The 17,169-nt window shown below is 43.8% G+C and overlaps 1 protein-coding gene across 8 annotated transcripts in view; it reads left to right on the forward strand.

The window, feature by feature from the left end:
- nav3 (neuron navigator 3) overlaps positions 1-17,169 on the forward strand; it is a 503,350-nt gene that overhangs the window by 298,456 nt on the left and 187,725 nt on the right. For all 8 annotated transcript variants that reach the window (XM_063058462.1, XM_063058455.1, XM_063058456.1 and 5 more), the window contains one exon: positions 15,124-15,232. In XM_063058462.1, the coding sequence (XP_062914532.1) occupies positions 15,124-15,232 (109 nt within the window). The remainder of the gene's footprint in view (positions 1-15,123; positions 15,233-17,169) is intronic.

A 17,169-nucleotide genomic window follows, 5' to 3' on the forward strand; every position in this document is an offset into this window, starting at 1 on the left:
GAAAAATTAGAAGGTTATGTAGGAGTGAAGGGTTAGATTGATATTAGAGTAGTTTAAATGGACAGTACAGAATCATGGGATGAAGGGCTTGTAATGGCTGTAATGTTCTATATTCTAGATGTGTAAAACTTTAGTTGGGCTATATTTAGATTGTTGCATATTTTCTTCTTGAGTAGGCTTATGGGATATGCTTTAAGATGTGGCCTAGTGTTTACGAAGCTATGGAAACCATTGGGAGAGATTGGTAATATTAGCCAACACCATGACTAGTGAAAACTTCTGTGGATGGCTGGCAGAAGGTTCAAAGTTCAAAGTAAATTTATTAGCAATGTATATATATGTCACCATATACTACCCTAAGATTCATTTTCTTGTGGGCATTCATAGTAAGTATAAAGAAGCATGATAGAATCACTGAAAAACAGCACACAAGATGGACAAACAGCTACTGTACAAAAGACTACAAACTGAGCAAATATAAAAAAACACAAAAAATAAAAAAAATGAATCAACGAACAATAAATATGGAAAACATGAGATGAAGAATCCTTGAAATTGAGTCCATAGGCTGTGGAAACAGTTCAGTGTTGGCTGAGTGAAGGTGAGTGAAGTTATCCATACTGGTTCAGGACCTTATGGCTGTGTGTAATTGTTCCTGAACCTGGTGGTATGTCTCCTAAGACTCCTGTACCTCCTTCCTGATAGCAGCAGCAAGAAGAATGCAAGGAAAGAAGTTAGCACACAATCACAGAGGACTACAGCACAGAAACAGGCCCTTCAGCCCATCAGGACCATGCCAACCTTGTCTTCTACCTAATTACATCAGGTCCTTAGCCCTCCATACCTCTCGCATCTAAGTACCTAACCAAACTTCTCCTCAATGTTACAATACTTGGATCCTGGAAAATGATCATATTCCTCCTCGTGGAGCAGAAGTCCATTTGGGCCATCAAATCAATGTTGGCTCTTTGTGCAATCCCATCAATGCCACCTCTGAGTTACATAGCACACGAACAGGCCTTTCTCTGACCAAGATACCTATGCAAGCTAGTGCCAGTCCACCATGTTTGGCCCATATCCCTCTAAACCCATCCTATCAATATAGCTGCCCAATCGTTTTTAAGCATCATTATTGTATGTTGCTCCTTGAGTTCCCTTTAAGTCTCTCCCTGCTCACCTTAAATCTATGCATTGTAGATTTTAACTCCTCTACCCTGCAGAAAAAAGGCTGCGACCATCCATTTTATCTATGCCTCTCATTTTGTGGACCTCTATAAGGTCACCTTACAATCTCCGGTGTGAATAAGCCCATCCTATCCAATCTGTCATTATAACTACACCCCTCCCTTCCCATCAACACCCTGGTAACTCTCTTCCAGCCCTCCCCCTTCACTGCTACCACAGGGGCACATTGGTCAGAGCTGTATTTTGGATCCTCCTGCGCAGTCCTGCTTGCGTTCAAACCTGGTGAGCCCTGAACTCGAGATCAAATTTCCAAAGCCACCGTTAAATTTTTCTGACCACCTGGAAACCTATGGCAACTCTTATGCTCTGCTGGACCTGAAAATCCCATGTTACCTTCTGGGCACAGACAACACACCGACATTACCATAACCTACGTGGACTGAAGTCCACGTCGTAAGGGTATATCCCACCCACTCCAATTGATACTTTCAATGGTGAAGGGGGCCGTAAGACTTAGGAGCAGAATTAGGCCATTTGATCCATCAGTTCTGCTCTGCCACTTGATCATGGCTGATTTATTTTCCCTCTCAAACCCAATCTCCTGCTTCTCCCTGTGATCTTTGACACCCTTATTAATCAAGAAACAATCGATCTCCATTTTAAATATATCCAATAACTTTCCTCCACAGGTGTCTGTAGCAATGAATTCAGCAGAGTCACCACCCTCTGAACAAAGCAATTCCTCCTCATCTCTGTTCGAAAGGAACATCCTTCTATTCTGAGGTTGTACCTCCCAGTCCTAGACTCCCCCACTATTGGCAACATTCCCTCAACATGTAGGCCTTTCAATATAAGTATAAAAGAGATGCCCGCCCGCCTTATTCTTCTAAACTCTAGTGTGTCCAGGAGTCTCGGGATCATTCTCGCGAACTTCCTCTGAGCCCTCTGCAATGGCAACACGTCCTTTCTTCGATAAGGGCCCAAGACTGCTCACAATACTCCAGATGTGGTCTGACCAATGCCTTATAAAGCCTCAGCAGGAATCCCTTTGGGTTTGCATTCCTGGAGGGTTGAGGGGCTGATTGGCCTCTCCTGTTGCTAAGGAAATTCTGCTGAGATGGTCGCCTTTCCCCGCTTCTCTGCTAAAGCTGCTGAGAGTGCACGCTCAGATTTTTATTGGACCCAGATTTGCACGTTTATATTTGGAAAGGCCAGAATCAGCACATTCCCCAGCATTCTCTTAAATAAGGACTGCAGGAGTCAGGCTTAACTCTTCGTTGCTCTGGAGTTTCTACACAGAACCATTGGGACCAGTCAGAGGCACCCAGGCAGTGGCAAGGCACCAGTGCACACTCCGTCCTATTACGTGTAATCCCATCAATGTCTGAATGTTTGGGCCAGGAACTGGAGGCCGGAGGCGGCCTGTCCTGAGATTGGAGGCCTGTATTTGTGTGGGTGAGTGGGTGGGAGTTTGGGAGGGGAAAAGTGAGCTTGTTTGGCCGTTTTTGTTTTGCTTTGTTGTTATGTTGTTGCTGCTAAATATGGTGGGATGCTGTGTGTACTCCACAATGTGTGTAACACGTGGGCTGCCTCCAGTTGTGATGTTTCAATCCTTAGGTTGTTAATGAAAATGGTGCATTTGATGTACATGTGATAAATAAATCTAAATCTGAATCAGAATCTGAGCTGGTTGGGCATTCAGCCTGATTAGCCTCTCTTCACTTCGCTAACGCATATTCTGGGCAGGTTCATCAATCTTCTTCCCCATGGCAAGACCCTCAACAGTGTTGATGAGCAGAGTGAGCCAGGATTCAGATTTGTTTATCACATGTATATTGAAGCATACAGTGAAGTGTGTCATTTGTGTTAATGACCCAAGGATGTGCTGGGGGCAACCCACACGTGTTACCACACGTACTGGTGCCAACATAGCATGCCCACAAAGCTTGGCAGAGAACCACCAAACACAACAAGTGACGAACAGCAACAGCAAAACAAGCCTCATTCTTCCATACCTCCCACCACCTGCAAACACAGGCCTCCAACACCAGGACAGGCCATCCACAGACTCCAGCCTCCCGCCTCCCGTGGACTCAGACCTGCAGACACTGGGCCTTCAACTTCTTCAGCAGAGTCACAGAGATTTGCAGCTTTCGGGCCTCAACTGCCAGACTACCTGTTGGTATTCGGGCTTTGCTCTTTGCTGCCAACCACAGGATGCACTGATCACTGAACACTAGGCCTCAAACTCCAGTCTCGCTTATTCACGTAACTAGGTGGTTACTGGCACATGTTCCTCCTCCCTGCTTGGAACTCCGATTCCAAAGCCCACCAAAACCTCGCTGACCCTGGGGTGAGGAGGGGAGTGGACCACCAGCCCTCGCCCGTACCTATGTCCCAATCTGACATCCAACCACAGACCGTGTCGCTGACCATTGAACTAAAGCCTAACCTGAAGCCTAACTCTCTTCTCTGTCCTCAAAGCCATCCCTCTTAAACTAAAAAAAAACACTGAAAAATAACTAAGCCTCAACAGGGACCACAACTCGGCACCAGCTTAAGGGTTCATGGAGTCCAAATCCATAGTTCCCTGAAGCTGGCTACACAGATTGATAGCGTGGTGGCGAAGGCATATGGCTTACCTTTTATTAGTTAAGGAATTGAGTTCAAGAGTTGGGAAGTTCTGTTGCAGCTTCATAAAACTCTAGAGCAGCACCCACAAGATGCTGGTGCAACTCAGCAGGTCGGGCAGCGTCTGTGGAGGGCATGACTGGCAGGAGTCCAAGATAGGGAATAAAAGGGGTCTTTTCTGGTTGGCAGCTGGTGATTAATGGTGTTCCGTGGGGACTGGTGTTAGGGCTGCTTGTTTTCACACTATATGACAATGATTGACAATGATGGAATTGATGGCTTGGTGGCCAAGTTTGCGGACGATACAAAGGTAGGTGGAGGGGCGGGTAGTGCAGGGAGAGTTAGACAGATTGGGGGAATGGGCAAAGAAGTGGCAGATGGAATATAGTGTGTGGAAGTGTTTAGTTATGCACTTTGGTAGATGGAATAAAGGCATAGACTATTTTCCAAAAGCTGAACAAGTTCAGAAATTAGTGGTGCAAAGGAATTCGGGAGACCAAGAGCCACACAAGATGCTGGAGGAGCCTAGCAGGCCATCAGCATCTATGGAAAAGAGTACAGTCGATGTTTTGGGCCATGGCGTCGACTGTACTTTTTTTCCATAGGTGCTGCCTGGCCTGCTGAGTTCCTCTAGCATTTTGTGTGTGTATTGTTGGGAGTCCTTGTGCTGGATTCTGTAAAGGTTAACCTGCAAGGTGACTTGGCAGTAAGGAAGGCAAGTGTAATCTTAGCATTCATTTCAAGAATGATAAAATATAAAAACAAGGATGTAATGCTATGGCTTTATAAGGCATTGGTCAGACCTCACTTGGGAGTATTGTGAGCAGTTTTGGGCCCCTTATCTAAGAAAGGCTGTGCTGGCATTGGAGAGAGTACAGAGGACGTTTACAAGAATGATTCTGGAAATGATAGGATTAACATATGAGAAGCATTTGATAGCCCCAGTTCAGTACTCACTGGAGTTTAATGAGGGGTGACCTCATTGAAACCTATAGAATATTGAAACGCCTTGAAAGAGTAGATGTGCAGAGGATGTTTCCTATAATGGGTGTGTCTAGGACCAAAAGGCACAACCTCAGAATACAGGACATCCCTTCCAAACAGGAATGAGGAGAAATTTTTTTATTCAGGGATGGTGAATCTGGAATTCATTTTCATGGACACCCATGGAGGCCAAGTTAATTTCATTGGTGAGGTTGATAAGTTTTTGACTAGTAAAGGCCATCAAAGGTTATGGGGAGGAGGCAGCAGAAAGGGGTTGAGAGGGAATGTAAATCAGCCATAGTTAAATGGAGGTTCAGTGGGCTGAATGGCCTAATTTCGCTCCTGTGTCTTATGGTCTTACAATCTGTTGGAGTTCTGAATCCCAAATAATATCAGTAGTGCCAGGTTCACATTTTGACATTGTTATGTTGGCACTGGAATGTGTGGTGACACTTGTGGAGTGCCCCCAGCCCAGCATGTCCTTGGGTTGTGTTGGCTGTTAACGCAAACGACTCATATTACTGTGTGTTTCAATGTATCTGTCATGAATAAATTAATCCGAATCTGAATCTATATTTAAAGTGGAGGTTTATAGGTTCTCAAAGTTCAAAGTAAATTTATTATCAAGGTAAATCTACGTCACCATATACTACTCTAAGATTCCTGCAGGCATTCACAGTAGATACAAAGAAATACAATGGAATCAATGAAAAACTACACAAAAATAATAATAAATAACATAAATAAATCAGACATAAATAAGTCGGGCATGGCAGTGAGAGTTTCTTCCTTCTCCCATCTGCGTGAGATGTGGGACTTTCGAGAGACTTTGAACTTTTTACTGTGCCATGGCCTGTTCTTCATCAAATTATGGCATTGTTGCACTGTTGTAACTATATGTTATAATTATGTGGTTTTTGTTAGTTTTTCAGTCTTGGTCTGTCCTGTGTTTTTGTGATATCACACCGGAGGAATATTGTATCATTCCTTAATGCATGCATTACTAAATGACAATAAAAGAGAACTGTGTGTCCTCATAATCTAATCTAATCTATAAATAATATTGAGATCATGAGTTGTAGCGTCCTTGAAGTTGATTAGTAGGCATCAAAGGCTACAGGGATAAGACCACTTTAGGCACTTAGCCTTCCTTATGTGGTATCTAAATCCTTGTTTAATGCCTCTTAAATATAACAAGAGTCTCTACCTCCATACCTCCTTAGGAGGCACATTCCAGTTTCTAATGCCCTCTAATGAGGGTTTCCTTCAGATCTCCTCTAACTAACTACATCTCACCTTTGACCTCTGCCCTCTTGTCTTAGACACACCAGCACAGTATCTATGGTGGTGAATCTGAGGAATTCATTGCCACACACAGCCGTGGAGGCCAAGTCATTGGGTATATTTAAAGTGGAGGTTGATATATTCTTAATTAGGTGGGGGAAGCTCAAAGGTTATAGAGAGGAGGCAGGAGAGGGATAATAAATCAGCCATGATGGAATGGCATAGCAGACTTGATGGGCTATGTGGCCTAATTCTGCTCCTATGTCTTGTGGTCTTATGGTATGTATCCCTCTCCTAGGTTTATCAGGTCACCACTCGGCCCCCTCTGCTCCAGGGAAAGCAAAAGCAAGTCCATCTAGTTAGTACAGAAGGTGCAGGATCAGTTCATTCCAAAGAGGAAGAAAGATTCTAAGGGGAGTAAGGGGCAACCGTGGATGACAAGGGAAGTCAAGGACAGTATAAAAATAAAAGAGAAGTATAACATAGCAAAGATGGGCGGGAAACTTTTAAAGAGCAACAGAGGATAACTAAAAAGGTAATATGGGGAGAAAAGATGAGATACGAAGGCAAGCTAGCCAAAAATATAATATAAAGCTTCTTTAATATATAAAAGCTTCTTTAGGTATGTGAAGAGGAAAGATTAGTTAAGACCAAAGTTGGGCCCTTGCAGAAGAAACGGGTGAATTTATTATGGGGAACAAGGAAATGGCAGACGAGTTGAACAGGTACTTTGGATCTGTCTTCACTAGGGAAGACACGAACAATCTCCCAGATGTAATAGTGGCCAGAGGACCCTGGGTAATGGAGGAACTGAAGGAAATTCACATTAGGCAGAAAATGGTGTTGGACAGACTGATGGGACTGAAGGCTGATAAATCCCCAGGGCCTGATGGTCTGCACCCCAGGGTACTTAAGGAGGTGGCTCTAGAAATCGTGGACGCATTGGTAATCATTTTGTAATGTTCTATAGATTCAGGTTCAGTTCCTGCAGATTGGAGGGGAGCTAATGTTATCCCATTTTTTAAGGAAGGAGAGAGAGAGAAAACAGGGAATTATAGACCAGTTAGTCTGACATCAGTGGTGGGGAAGATGCTGGAATCAATTATAAAAGATGAAATAACGGCATATTTGGATAGCAGTAACAGCATTGGTCCGAGTCAGCATGGATTTACAGAGGGGAAATCATGCTTGACTAATCTTCTGGAATTTTTTGAGGATGTAACTATGTAAATAGACAAGGGAGAGCCAATGGATGTAGTGTACTGGACTTCCAGAAAGCCTTTGATAAGGTCCCACATAGGAGGTTAGTGGGCAAAATTAGAGCACATGGTATAGGGGGTAGGGTACTGACATGGATTGAAAATTGGTTGGCAGACAGGAAACAAAGAGTAGGGATTAACAGGTCCCTTTCAGAATGGCAGGCAGTGACTAGTGGTGTACCGCAAGGCTCAGTGCTGGGACCGCAGCTATTTCCAATATACATTAATGATTTAGATGAAGGGATTAAAAGTAACATTAGCAAATTTGCAGATGACACAAAGCTGGGTGGCAGTGTGAAATGTGCGGAGGATGTCGTGATAATGCAGGATGACTTGGACAGATTGGGTGAGTGGGCGGATGCATGGCAGATGCAGTTTAATGTGGATAAATGTGAGGTTATCCACTTTGGTGGCAAGAACAGGAAGGCAGATTACTATTTGAATGGTGTCAAGTTAGGAAAAGGGGAAGTACAACAAGATCTAGGTGTCCTTGTACATCAGTCACTGAAAGTAAGCATGCAGGTCCAGCAGGCAGTGAAGAAAACTAATGGCATGTTGGCCTTCATAACAAGGGGAGTTGAGTATAGGAGCAAAGAGGTCCTTCTGCAGTCGTACAGGGCCCTGGTGAGACCACACCTGGAGTACTGTGTACAGTTTTGGTCTCCAAATTTGAGGAAGGACATTCTTGCTATGGAGGGAGTGCAGTGTAGGTTCACAAGGTTAATTCCTGGGATGGGGGGGTCTGTCATATGTTGCAGGATTGGAGTGACTGGGCTTGTATACACTGGAATTTAGAAGGATGAGAGGGGATCTTATTGAAACATATAAGATTATTAAGGGATTGGACACGCTGGAGGCAGGAAACATGTTCCCGATGATAGGGGAGTCCAGAACCAGAGGCCACAATTTGAAAATAAGAGGTAGGCCATTTAGAACAGAGTTGAGGAAAAACTTTTTCACCCAGAGGATTGTGGTTCTGTGGAATGCTCTGCCTCAGAAGGCAGTGGAGGCCAATTCTCTGGATGCTTTCAAGAAAGAGTTAAATATTTTCACCCAGAGGATTGTGGTTCTGTGGAATGCTCTGCCTCAGAAGGCAGTGGAGGCCAATTCTCTGGATGCTTTCAAGAAAGAGTTAAATAGAGCTCTTAATGACAGCGGAGTCAAGAGATATGGGAATAAGGCAGGGACTGGATACTGATAGTGGATGATCAACCATGATCACAGTGAATGGCGGTGCTGGCTCGAAGGGCCGAATGGCCTACTCCTGCACCTATTGTCTATTGTCCTTATAACTGCAGAGTTCCAATCCAGGAAACATCCTGAATAATCTGTTGCCTACTCTCCACTGTAGTTACATCCTTCCTGTAGTATGGTGACTAGAACTGCAAAGACTTACTCCACTGGAATTAATTGCAGATTTCTTTCACAGAACAACCACTGGCATGATGGACCAAATACCCTCCTCTTGTACTGACTCATTGTATGACTCAACTATCAATCCTCTGTCCATCAAGTTACTTAGTTGGATAGGGTAAATAGAAACATAGAAACATAGAAAACCTTCAGCACAATACAGGCCCTTCGGCCCACAAAGCTGTGCCGAACATGTCCTTACCTTAGAAATTACCTAGGGTTACCCATAGCCCTCTATTTTCCTAAGATCCATGTGCCTTTCCAGGAGTCTCTTAAATGATCCTATTGTATCCACCTCCACCATCATTGCCGGCAGCCCATTCCACACACTCACCACTCTCTGCGTAAAAAAACTTACCCCGATATCTCCTCTGTATCTATTTCCAAGCACCTTAAAACTGTGCCCTCTCGTACTAGCTATTTCAGCCCTGGGAAAAAGCTTCTGACTATCCACACAATCAATGCCTCTCATCATCTTATACATCTCTATCAGGTCACCTCTCATCCTCCGTCGCTCCAAGGAGAAAAAGCCGAGTTCTCTCAACCTATCTGATAAGGCATGCTCTCCAATCCAGGCAACATCCTGGATCTCCTCTCACCCTTTCTATGGTTCCCACATCCTTCCTGTAGTGAGGTGACCAGACCTGAGCACAGTACTCCAAGTGGGGTCTGACCAGGATCCTATATAGCTGCAACATTACCTCTCGGCTCTTAAACTCAATTCCACGATTGATGAAGGCCAATGCACCATATGCCTTGTTAACCACAGAGTCAACCTGCACAGCAGCTTTGAGTATCCTGTTTACTTGGACTCCAAGCTCTCTCCGATCCTCCACACTATCTACTTTTCCGACTTTGTATCCAACTGATACCACGGAAAAAATTTTAGGTTTAAACCCTTATCAGAAGGGTTATAGCAACTATTTATGATATGATTATGAAAATACAGCCAGGTATATCTGATAAAATTAAGAATGAATGGGAAAGGGAACTTCAACTTCTCTTACCTATAGAGAAATGGGAGAAAGTTTTCCAATTAGTTAACATTTCCTCTATATGTGCTAAACATGCATTGATACAATTTAAGGTGGTGCATAGGACCCACATGTCTAAAGATAAACTAGCTCATTTTTACTCTCATATAAGTCCTGTCTGTGATAGATGTAATTCTGAGGTACCTTCTTTGACTCAAATGTTCTGGTCTTGCCCTCTTTTGGTAAAATATTGGAAAGACATTTTTGATGCTATTTCAACAGTTTTGCCTATTGATTTACAACCTCATCCTATTACCGCAATTTTTGGTTTACCAATGATGGAACATAGTTATTTATCCTTTTCAGCTCGCTGGATCATTGCATTTGTTGCACTAATGGCTGGAAGATCCATTTTATTGAATTGGAAAGAGATTAATCCTCCAACTGCATTTCAATGGTTTTCCCAAACTATATCTTGTTTAAATTTAGAAAAAATCAGAAGTGTCACTTTTGATCTTTCAGTTAAATTTGAAGAGACTTGGAGGCCATTTATTAAACACTTTCATATGATGTAACTTGACCTTCTCCAAATCCTTTTTATTAACCTTAAATATATGGACAGAGGAGCAGAGTTAATGACATTAATGATTGTATCTGATGTTATATAATAGCCCAGCTTTGTTTAGTTTTGTTTTGTTCAGTTCAGTTTAGTTTAGTTTTTGTTTTTCTTCTAATTTGGGTTTTTTTTCTTTTTGTCATGTTTAATTACATTAAGAGTTTGGAAGGCTTAGTATCCTTATGTTATCTGTAGTTTATATTCACACATGCTAATTACCAATAATGTATTCCCAATTTCTTTGTACTGCTATTGTTGTTATGTTTATGAATTTGAAAATTAATAAAAAGATTGAAAAAGAAAAGAAAAGATCCTATCGTATCCACCTCCACCATCATAGCCAGCAGCCCATTCCACACCCTCACCACTCTCTGTGTAAAAAACTTACCCCTGACATCTCCTCTGTACCCACTTCCAAGCACCTTAAAACTGTGCCCTCTCGTACTAGCTATTTCAGCCCTAGGAAAAAGCCTTTGACTATCAACACGATCAATGCCTCTCAACATCTTGTACACCTCTATCAGGTCATCTCTCATCCTCCGTCACTCCAAGGAGAAAAGGCCAAGATCCCTCAACCTATTCTCATAAGGCATGCTCCCCAATCCAGGCAACATCCTTGTAAATCTCCTCTGCACCCTTTCTATGGTTTCCACATCCCTCCTGTAGTGAGGTGACTAGAACTGAGCACAGTACTCCATGTGGGGTCTGACCAGGGTCCTATATAGCTGCAACATTACCTCTCGGCTCAAATCAATCGGCTCTAAACTCAATCAGCTCTAAACTCAATCCCACGATTAATGAAAGCCAATGCACCATATGCCTTCTTAACCACAGAGTCAACCTGCACAGCAGCTTTGAGTGTCTTATGGATTCAGACCCCAAGATCCCTCTGATCCTCCACACTGCCAAGAGTCTTAATATCAATACTATATTCTGCTATCATATTTGACCTACCAAAATGAACCACTTCACACTTATCTGGGTTGAACTCCATCTGCCACTTCTCAGCCCAGTTTTGCATCCTATCAATGTCCCGCTGTAACCTCTGACAGCCCTCCACACTACCCACAACACCTCCAACCTTTGTGTCATCAGCAAATTTACTAACACATCCCTCCACTTCCTCATCCAGGTCATTTATAAAAATCACAAAGGGAAGGGGTCCCAGAACAGATCCCTGAGGCACACCACTGGTGACCGACCTCCATGAAGAATATGACCCACCTACAACCACTCTTTGCCTTCTGTGGGCAAGCCAGTTCTGGATCCATAAAGCATTGTCCCCTTGGATCCCATGCCTCCTTACATTCTCTATAAGCCTTGCATGGGGTACTTTATCAGATACCTTGCTGAAATCCATATACACTACATCAACTGCTCTACCTTCATCAATGTGTTTAGTCCCATCCTCAAAAATTCAATCAGGTTTGTAAGGCATGACCTGCCTTATGCTGACTATTCCTAATCATATTATGCCTCTCCAAATGTTCATAAATATTGCCTCTCAGGATCTTCTCCATCAACTTACCATCCACTGAAGTAAAATTTACTGGTCTATAATTTCCTGGGCTATCTCTACTCCCTTTCTTGAATAAGGGAACAATATCCGCAACCCTCCAATCCTCTGGAACCTCTCCCATTCCCATTGATGATGCAAAGATCATCGCCAGAAGGTCCACAGTCTCCTCCCTCGCCTCCCAAAGTAGCCTGGGGTACATCTTGTCTGGTCTCGGAGATTTATCCAACTTGATGCTTTCCAAAAGCTCCAGCACATCCTCGTTCTTAATATCTACATGCTCAAGCTTTACAGTCTGCTGTAAGTCATCTCTACAATCGCCAAGATCCTTTTCCGTAGTGAATACTGAAGCAAAGTATTTATCAAGTACCTCTGCTATCTCCTCCGGTTCCATACACTTGATTGGTCCTATTCTCTCACATTTTATCCTCTTGCTCTTCACATACTTGCAAAATGCCTTGGAGTTTTCCTTAATCCTGTCCGCCAAGGCCTTCTCATGGCCCCTCCTGACTCTCCTAATTTCATTCTTAAGCTCCTTCCTGCTAGCCTTATAATCTTCTAGATCTCTATCATTACCTAGTTTGTTGAACCTTTCATTTGCTCTTCTTTTCTTCTTGACTAGATTTACAACAGCCTCTGTACACTACAGTTCCTGTACCCTACCATCCTTTCCCTGTCTCATTGGAATGTACCTATGCAGAACGCCATGCAAGTATCCCCTGAACATTTGCCACATTTCTTCCGTATGTTTCCCTGAGAACATCTGTTCCCAATTTATGCTTCCAAGTTCCTGCCTGATAGCCTCATATTTCCCCTTACTCCTAACTTATCTGTTCCTATCCCTCTCCAAAGCTATGGTAAAGGAGATAGACGCAAACACGAGGAAATCTGCAGATGCTGGAAATTCAAGCAACACACACAAAATGCTGGTGGAACACAGCAGGCCTAGCATCATCTATAGGAAGAGGTACAGTCGACGTTTTGGGCTGGGACCATCAGGACGAAGGTTCTTGGCCCGAAACGTCGACTGTACCTCTTCTTATAGATGCTGCCTGGCCTGCTGCGTTCCACCAGCATTTTGTGTGTGTTGCGTAAAGGAGATAGAATTGTGATCACTACCTCCAAAATGCTCTCCCACTGAGAGATCTGACACCTGACCAGGTTCATTTCCCAATATATCAAGTACAGTCTCTCCTCTCCTAGGCTTATCTGCATATTGTATCAAGAAACTTTCTTGGACACACCTATCAAACTCCACCCCATCTAAACCCCTTGCTCTAGAGACATGCCAATCGATATTTGGAAAATTAAAATCTCCCACCACAACAACCCTGTTATTACTACACCTTTCCAGAATCTGTCTCCCTATCAGCTCCTCGATGTCCCTGTTACTATTGGGTGGTCTATGAAAAACACCCAATAGAGTTATTGACCCCTTCCTGTTCCTAACTTCCAACCACAGAGGATTACAAATACCTGGGGATACGAATTGACAATAAACTGGACTGGTCAAAGAACACTGAGGCTGTCTACAAGAAGGGTCAGAGTCATCTCTATTTCCTGAGGAGACTGAGGTCCTTTAACATCTACCGGACGATGCTGAGGATGTTCTACGAGTCTGTGGTGGCCAGTGCGATCATGTTTGCTGTTGTGTGCTGGGGCAGCAGGCTGCGGGTAGCAGACACCAACAGAATCAACAAACTTATTCGTAGGGCCAGTGATGTTGTGGGGATGGAACTGGACTCTCACGGTGGTGTCTGAAAAGAGGATACTGTCTAAGTTGCATGCCATCTTGGTCAATGTCTCCCATCCACTACATAATGTACTGGGTGGGCACAGGAGTGCATTCAGCCAGAGACTCATTCCTCCAAGATGCAGCACAGAGCGTCATAGGAAGTCATTCCTGCCTGTGGCCATCAAACTTTACAACTCCTCCCTTGGAGGGTCAGACACCCTGTGCCGATAGGCTGGTCCTGGACTTATTTCATAATTTACTGGCATAATTTACATATTACTATTTAACTATTTATGGTTCTATGACTATTTATTACTTATGGTGCAACTGTAACAAAAACCAATTTCCCCCTGGGATCAATGAAGTATGACTATGACTATGACTATGACTATGACAGAGACTCCATAGACAATCCCTCCATGACTTCCTCCTTTTCTGCAGCTGTGACACTATCTCTGATCAACAGTGCCACACCCCCACCTCTTTTGCCTCCCTGTCCTTTCTGAAACATCTAAAGCCTGGCACTCGAAGTAACCATTCCTGCCCCTGCACCATCCAAGTCTCTGTAACGGCCACAGCATCAGAACTCCAAGTACTGATCCATTCTCTCAGCGCATAATGCTCCTTACATTAAAATAGACACATCTCAAACCATCGATCTGAGCATGTCCCTTCTCTATCATCTGCCTATCCTCCCTCTCGCACTGTCTCCTGTCTTTCTCTATTTGTAAGCCAACCACCTCCTCCTCCGTCTCTTCAGTTCAGTTCCCACCCCCAATAATTATAGTTTAAACTCTCCCCAGTAGACTTAGCAAACCTCCCCGCCAGGATATTGGCCCCCCTGGGATTCAAATGCAACCCGTCCTTTTTGTACAGGTCACACCTACCCCAAAAGAGGTCCCAATGATCCAGAAATCTGAATCTCTGCCCCCTGCTCCAATCCCTCAGCCACCCATTTATTCTCCACCTCATTCTATTCCTATACTCACTGTCACGTGGCACAGGCAGTAATCCCAATATTACTACCTTTGTGGACCTGCTTCTCAACTTCCTTCCTAACTCCCTGTAGTCTGCTTTTAGGACCTCCAACCTTTTCCTATCTAAGTCGTTGGTACCAATATGTAAGCAGGCTTTTCCCTCTGAGGTTGGGTGAGGCTAGAACCAGAGGTCATGGGTGAAAGGTGAAGGGTGAAAAGTAAGATGTTCAAGGGGAACATGAGAGGGAAGGGGAACTTCTTCACTCAGAAGATAGTGAGTGTATGGATCAAGCCACCAGTGGAAGGGATGGATGTAGGTTCAATTTCAACATTGAAAAGATATTTGGTTTATACATGAATTATAGGGGTAAGGAGGTCTATGGTCCAGGTGCGTGTTGATAGGACTAGACAGAATAATACTTCTACAAAGACTAGATGGGCTGAAGAGCCTGTTTCTATGATTCAATGAGTGTAGTGTGGTGTTGCCTTGGTGATACAAAGAATCATGAGGGATTGTGCTCACCATTTTCACTCTGCTCTCTTTTGCAGGGGAAGATCCGGAGACCAGGAGAATGAGGACGGTGAAGAACATTGCCGACCTGCGTCAGAACCTGGAGGAGACCATGTCCAGTCTCCGTGGGACACAGATAAGCCATAGGTAATCCTTTTACATGCCTGCATGTTCCCACAGATGCTCAAGTCAACTTCTAACTGAGGATGGGGCAGAAGAGGATCCTTCCGTGGAAAGGATTTCTTCCCCACATGGTGGATTTTGCAGAATTTCAGGGTATTGGGATACTGTATTTGATAAGAGCACTTTCTAGATGTGTGAGCATAGTACTTATGTTGGACTAACCACCAGCATAAACACCAAACAGAAGAAGACAAGGATTCCATGGGAGGTTTACAAGAATGATCCCAGGAATGTAAGGGTTAATAACAAGGAGCATTTGATGGCTCTGGGCCTGTATCCACTGGAGTTCAGAAGAATGAGAGTGTGGGGTGGGGGGTGGTGGTCTCATTAAAACCTATCAGATAGTGAACGGCCTAAATAGGTAGATGTTGAGAGGATGTTTCCTATAGTGAGGGCGTCTAGGACCAGAAACCACAGCCTCAGAATAGAAGGACATAGTTTGACAACAGAGTTGAGGAGGACTGTCTTTAGCAGGAGGGTGGTGAATCTGTGGAATTCATTACTCAGATTGCTGTGGAGGCTCAGTCATTGGGTATATTTGAAGCAGAGGTTGATAGGTTCTTGATTAGTAAGGATGTCAAAGATCTCGGGGAGAAGGCAGGAAAAAGGGGTTCAGTGCGATTTTAAATTATCCATGACTCGACGGGCCAAATGGCCTAATTCCACTCTTATGTTTTATAATCTTATGGTCAAACCTCTTCACGACAGTTGGAGAACTTCGATTCAAGCAATTAAATATGTACTGTATATCTGGAATAAAATGCTAACCTCAGCAATGATGATGCTAAAACTAAATTGGTAAATTGGTTTATCATTGTCATAAGAACTGAGGTAAAGTGAAAACTTTGTGTTGCATGCCATCCATGCAGATTATTTTATTACAGCAGTGCATACAGGCCGTACAAGGGAGAACAATAACAATGCAGAATAAAGTGTTACAGTTACGGAGAAAGTGCAGTGCAGGCAGGTCCACAATGAAGTAGACTGTAAGATCATATCTATTTCATTGTTCCGGGCGAGTGTTGTAACAGCAGGTTAAAAACTGTCCTTGGTCCTTGTAGTACGTGTTTTCTGTCTTTCGTATCTTCTGCCTGATGGGTGGGGGGAGAAGAGAGAATGCCCAGGGGAGTGGGCTCTTTGATTATACTGGCTGCTTTATGAAGTCAGTGAGAAGTACAGTCAGAGTCCATGGAGGGGGGTGGGGAGGTGGTTGCACCAACTCTCTGCAGTTTCTCGTAGGGTGGGGCAGAGCAGGTGCCATACCGCATCATGAAACGTCGAGGTAGGATGCTTTCTATTGTGCACTGATAAAATTTAGGGAGGGTTAAAGAGAACATGCCAACTCTCTACTTGAGGAAGTAGAGTGCTAGAGAAACTAAAAAGTTATAAAAAAGCAGCTCTAGTTCATTGATGTCCTTCAGAAAGGGAATTTCTTGGCCTATGTGCCACCTCTGACCTGTAACAATATGGTTGCTTTGTAGTTGCCCGGTTAAGCAGCCCAACAATCATCAGCATTGTGTTCTCATCATCACTAAAAACCATCCTGCCTTCCATTGACTCTGCCCAGACGTGGTCGATATCCCTCTATTCCCTGCCTGTCTAAGATGCCTCTGAAATGTTGTTATCATATCTGCTCTCGCTGCTACCACTGGGCAGGAGATGCAAAAGCCTGAAAGTCACACACCACCAGGTTTAGGAATCATATTCTTGAAATGACCTGCACAACACTAACCCTACCTCAGCAATGGAGCACTACATTGAGTAACACACACAAAATGTTGGAGGAACGCAGCAGGTCAGGCAGCGTCAGTGGAGAGCTATAAACAGTCGACATTTCAGGCCGAGACCCTTCATCAGGATTGGAAAGGAAGGGGCTCCTCTTGCCCTACCATTGACTTGTC

This window comes from Mobula hypostoma, chromosome 9 (genome assembly GCF_963921235.1).
Source record: "Mobula hypostoma chromosome 9, sMobHyp1.1, whole genome shotgun sequence".
Taxonomy (NCBI): domain Eukaryota; kingdom Metazoa; phylum Chordata; class Chondrichthyes; order Myliobatiformes; family Myliobatidae; genus Mobula; species Mobula hypostoma.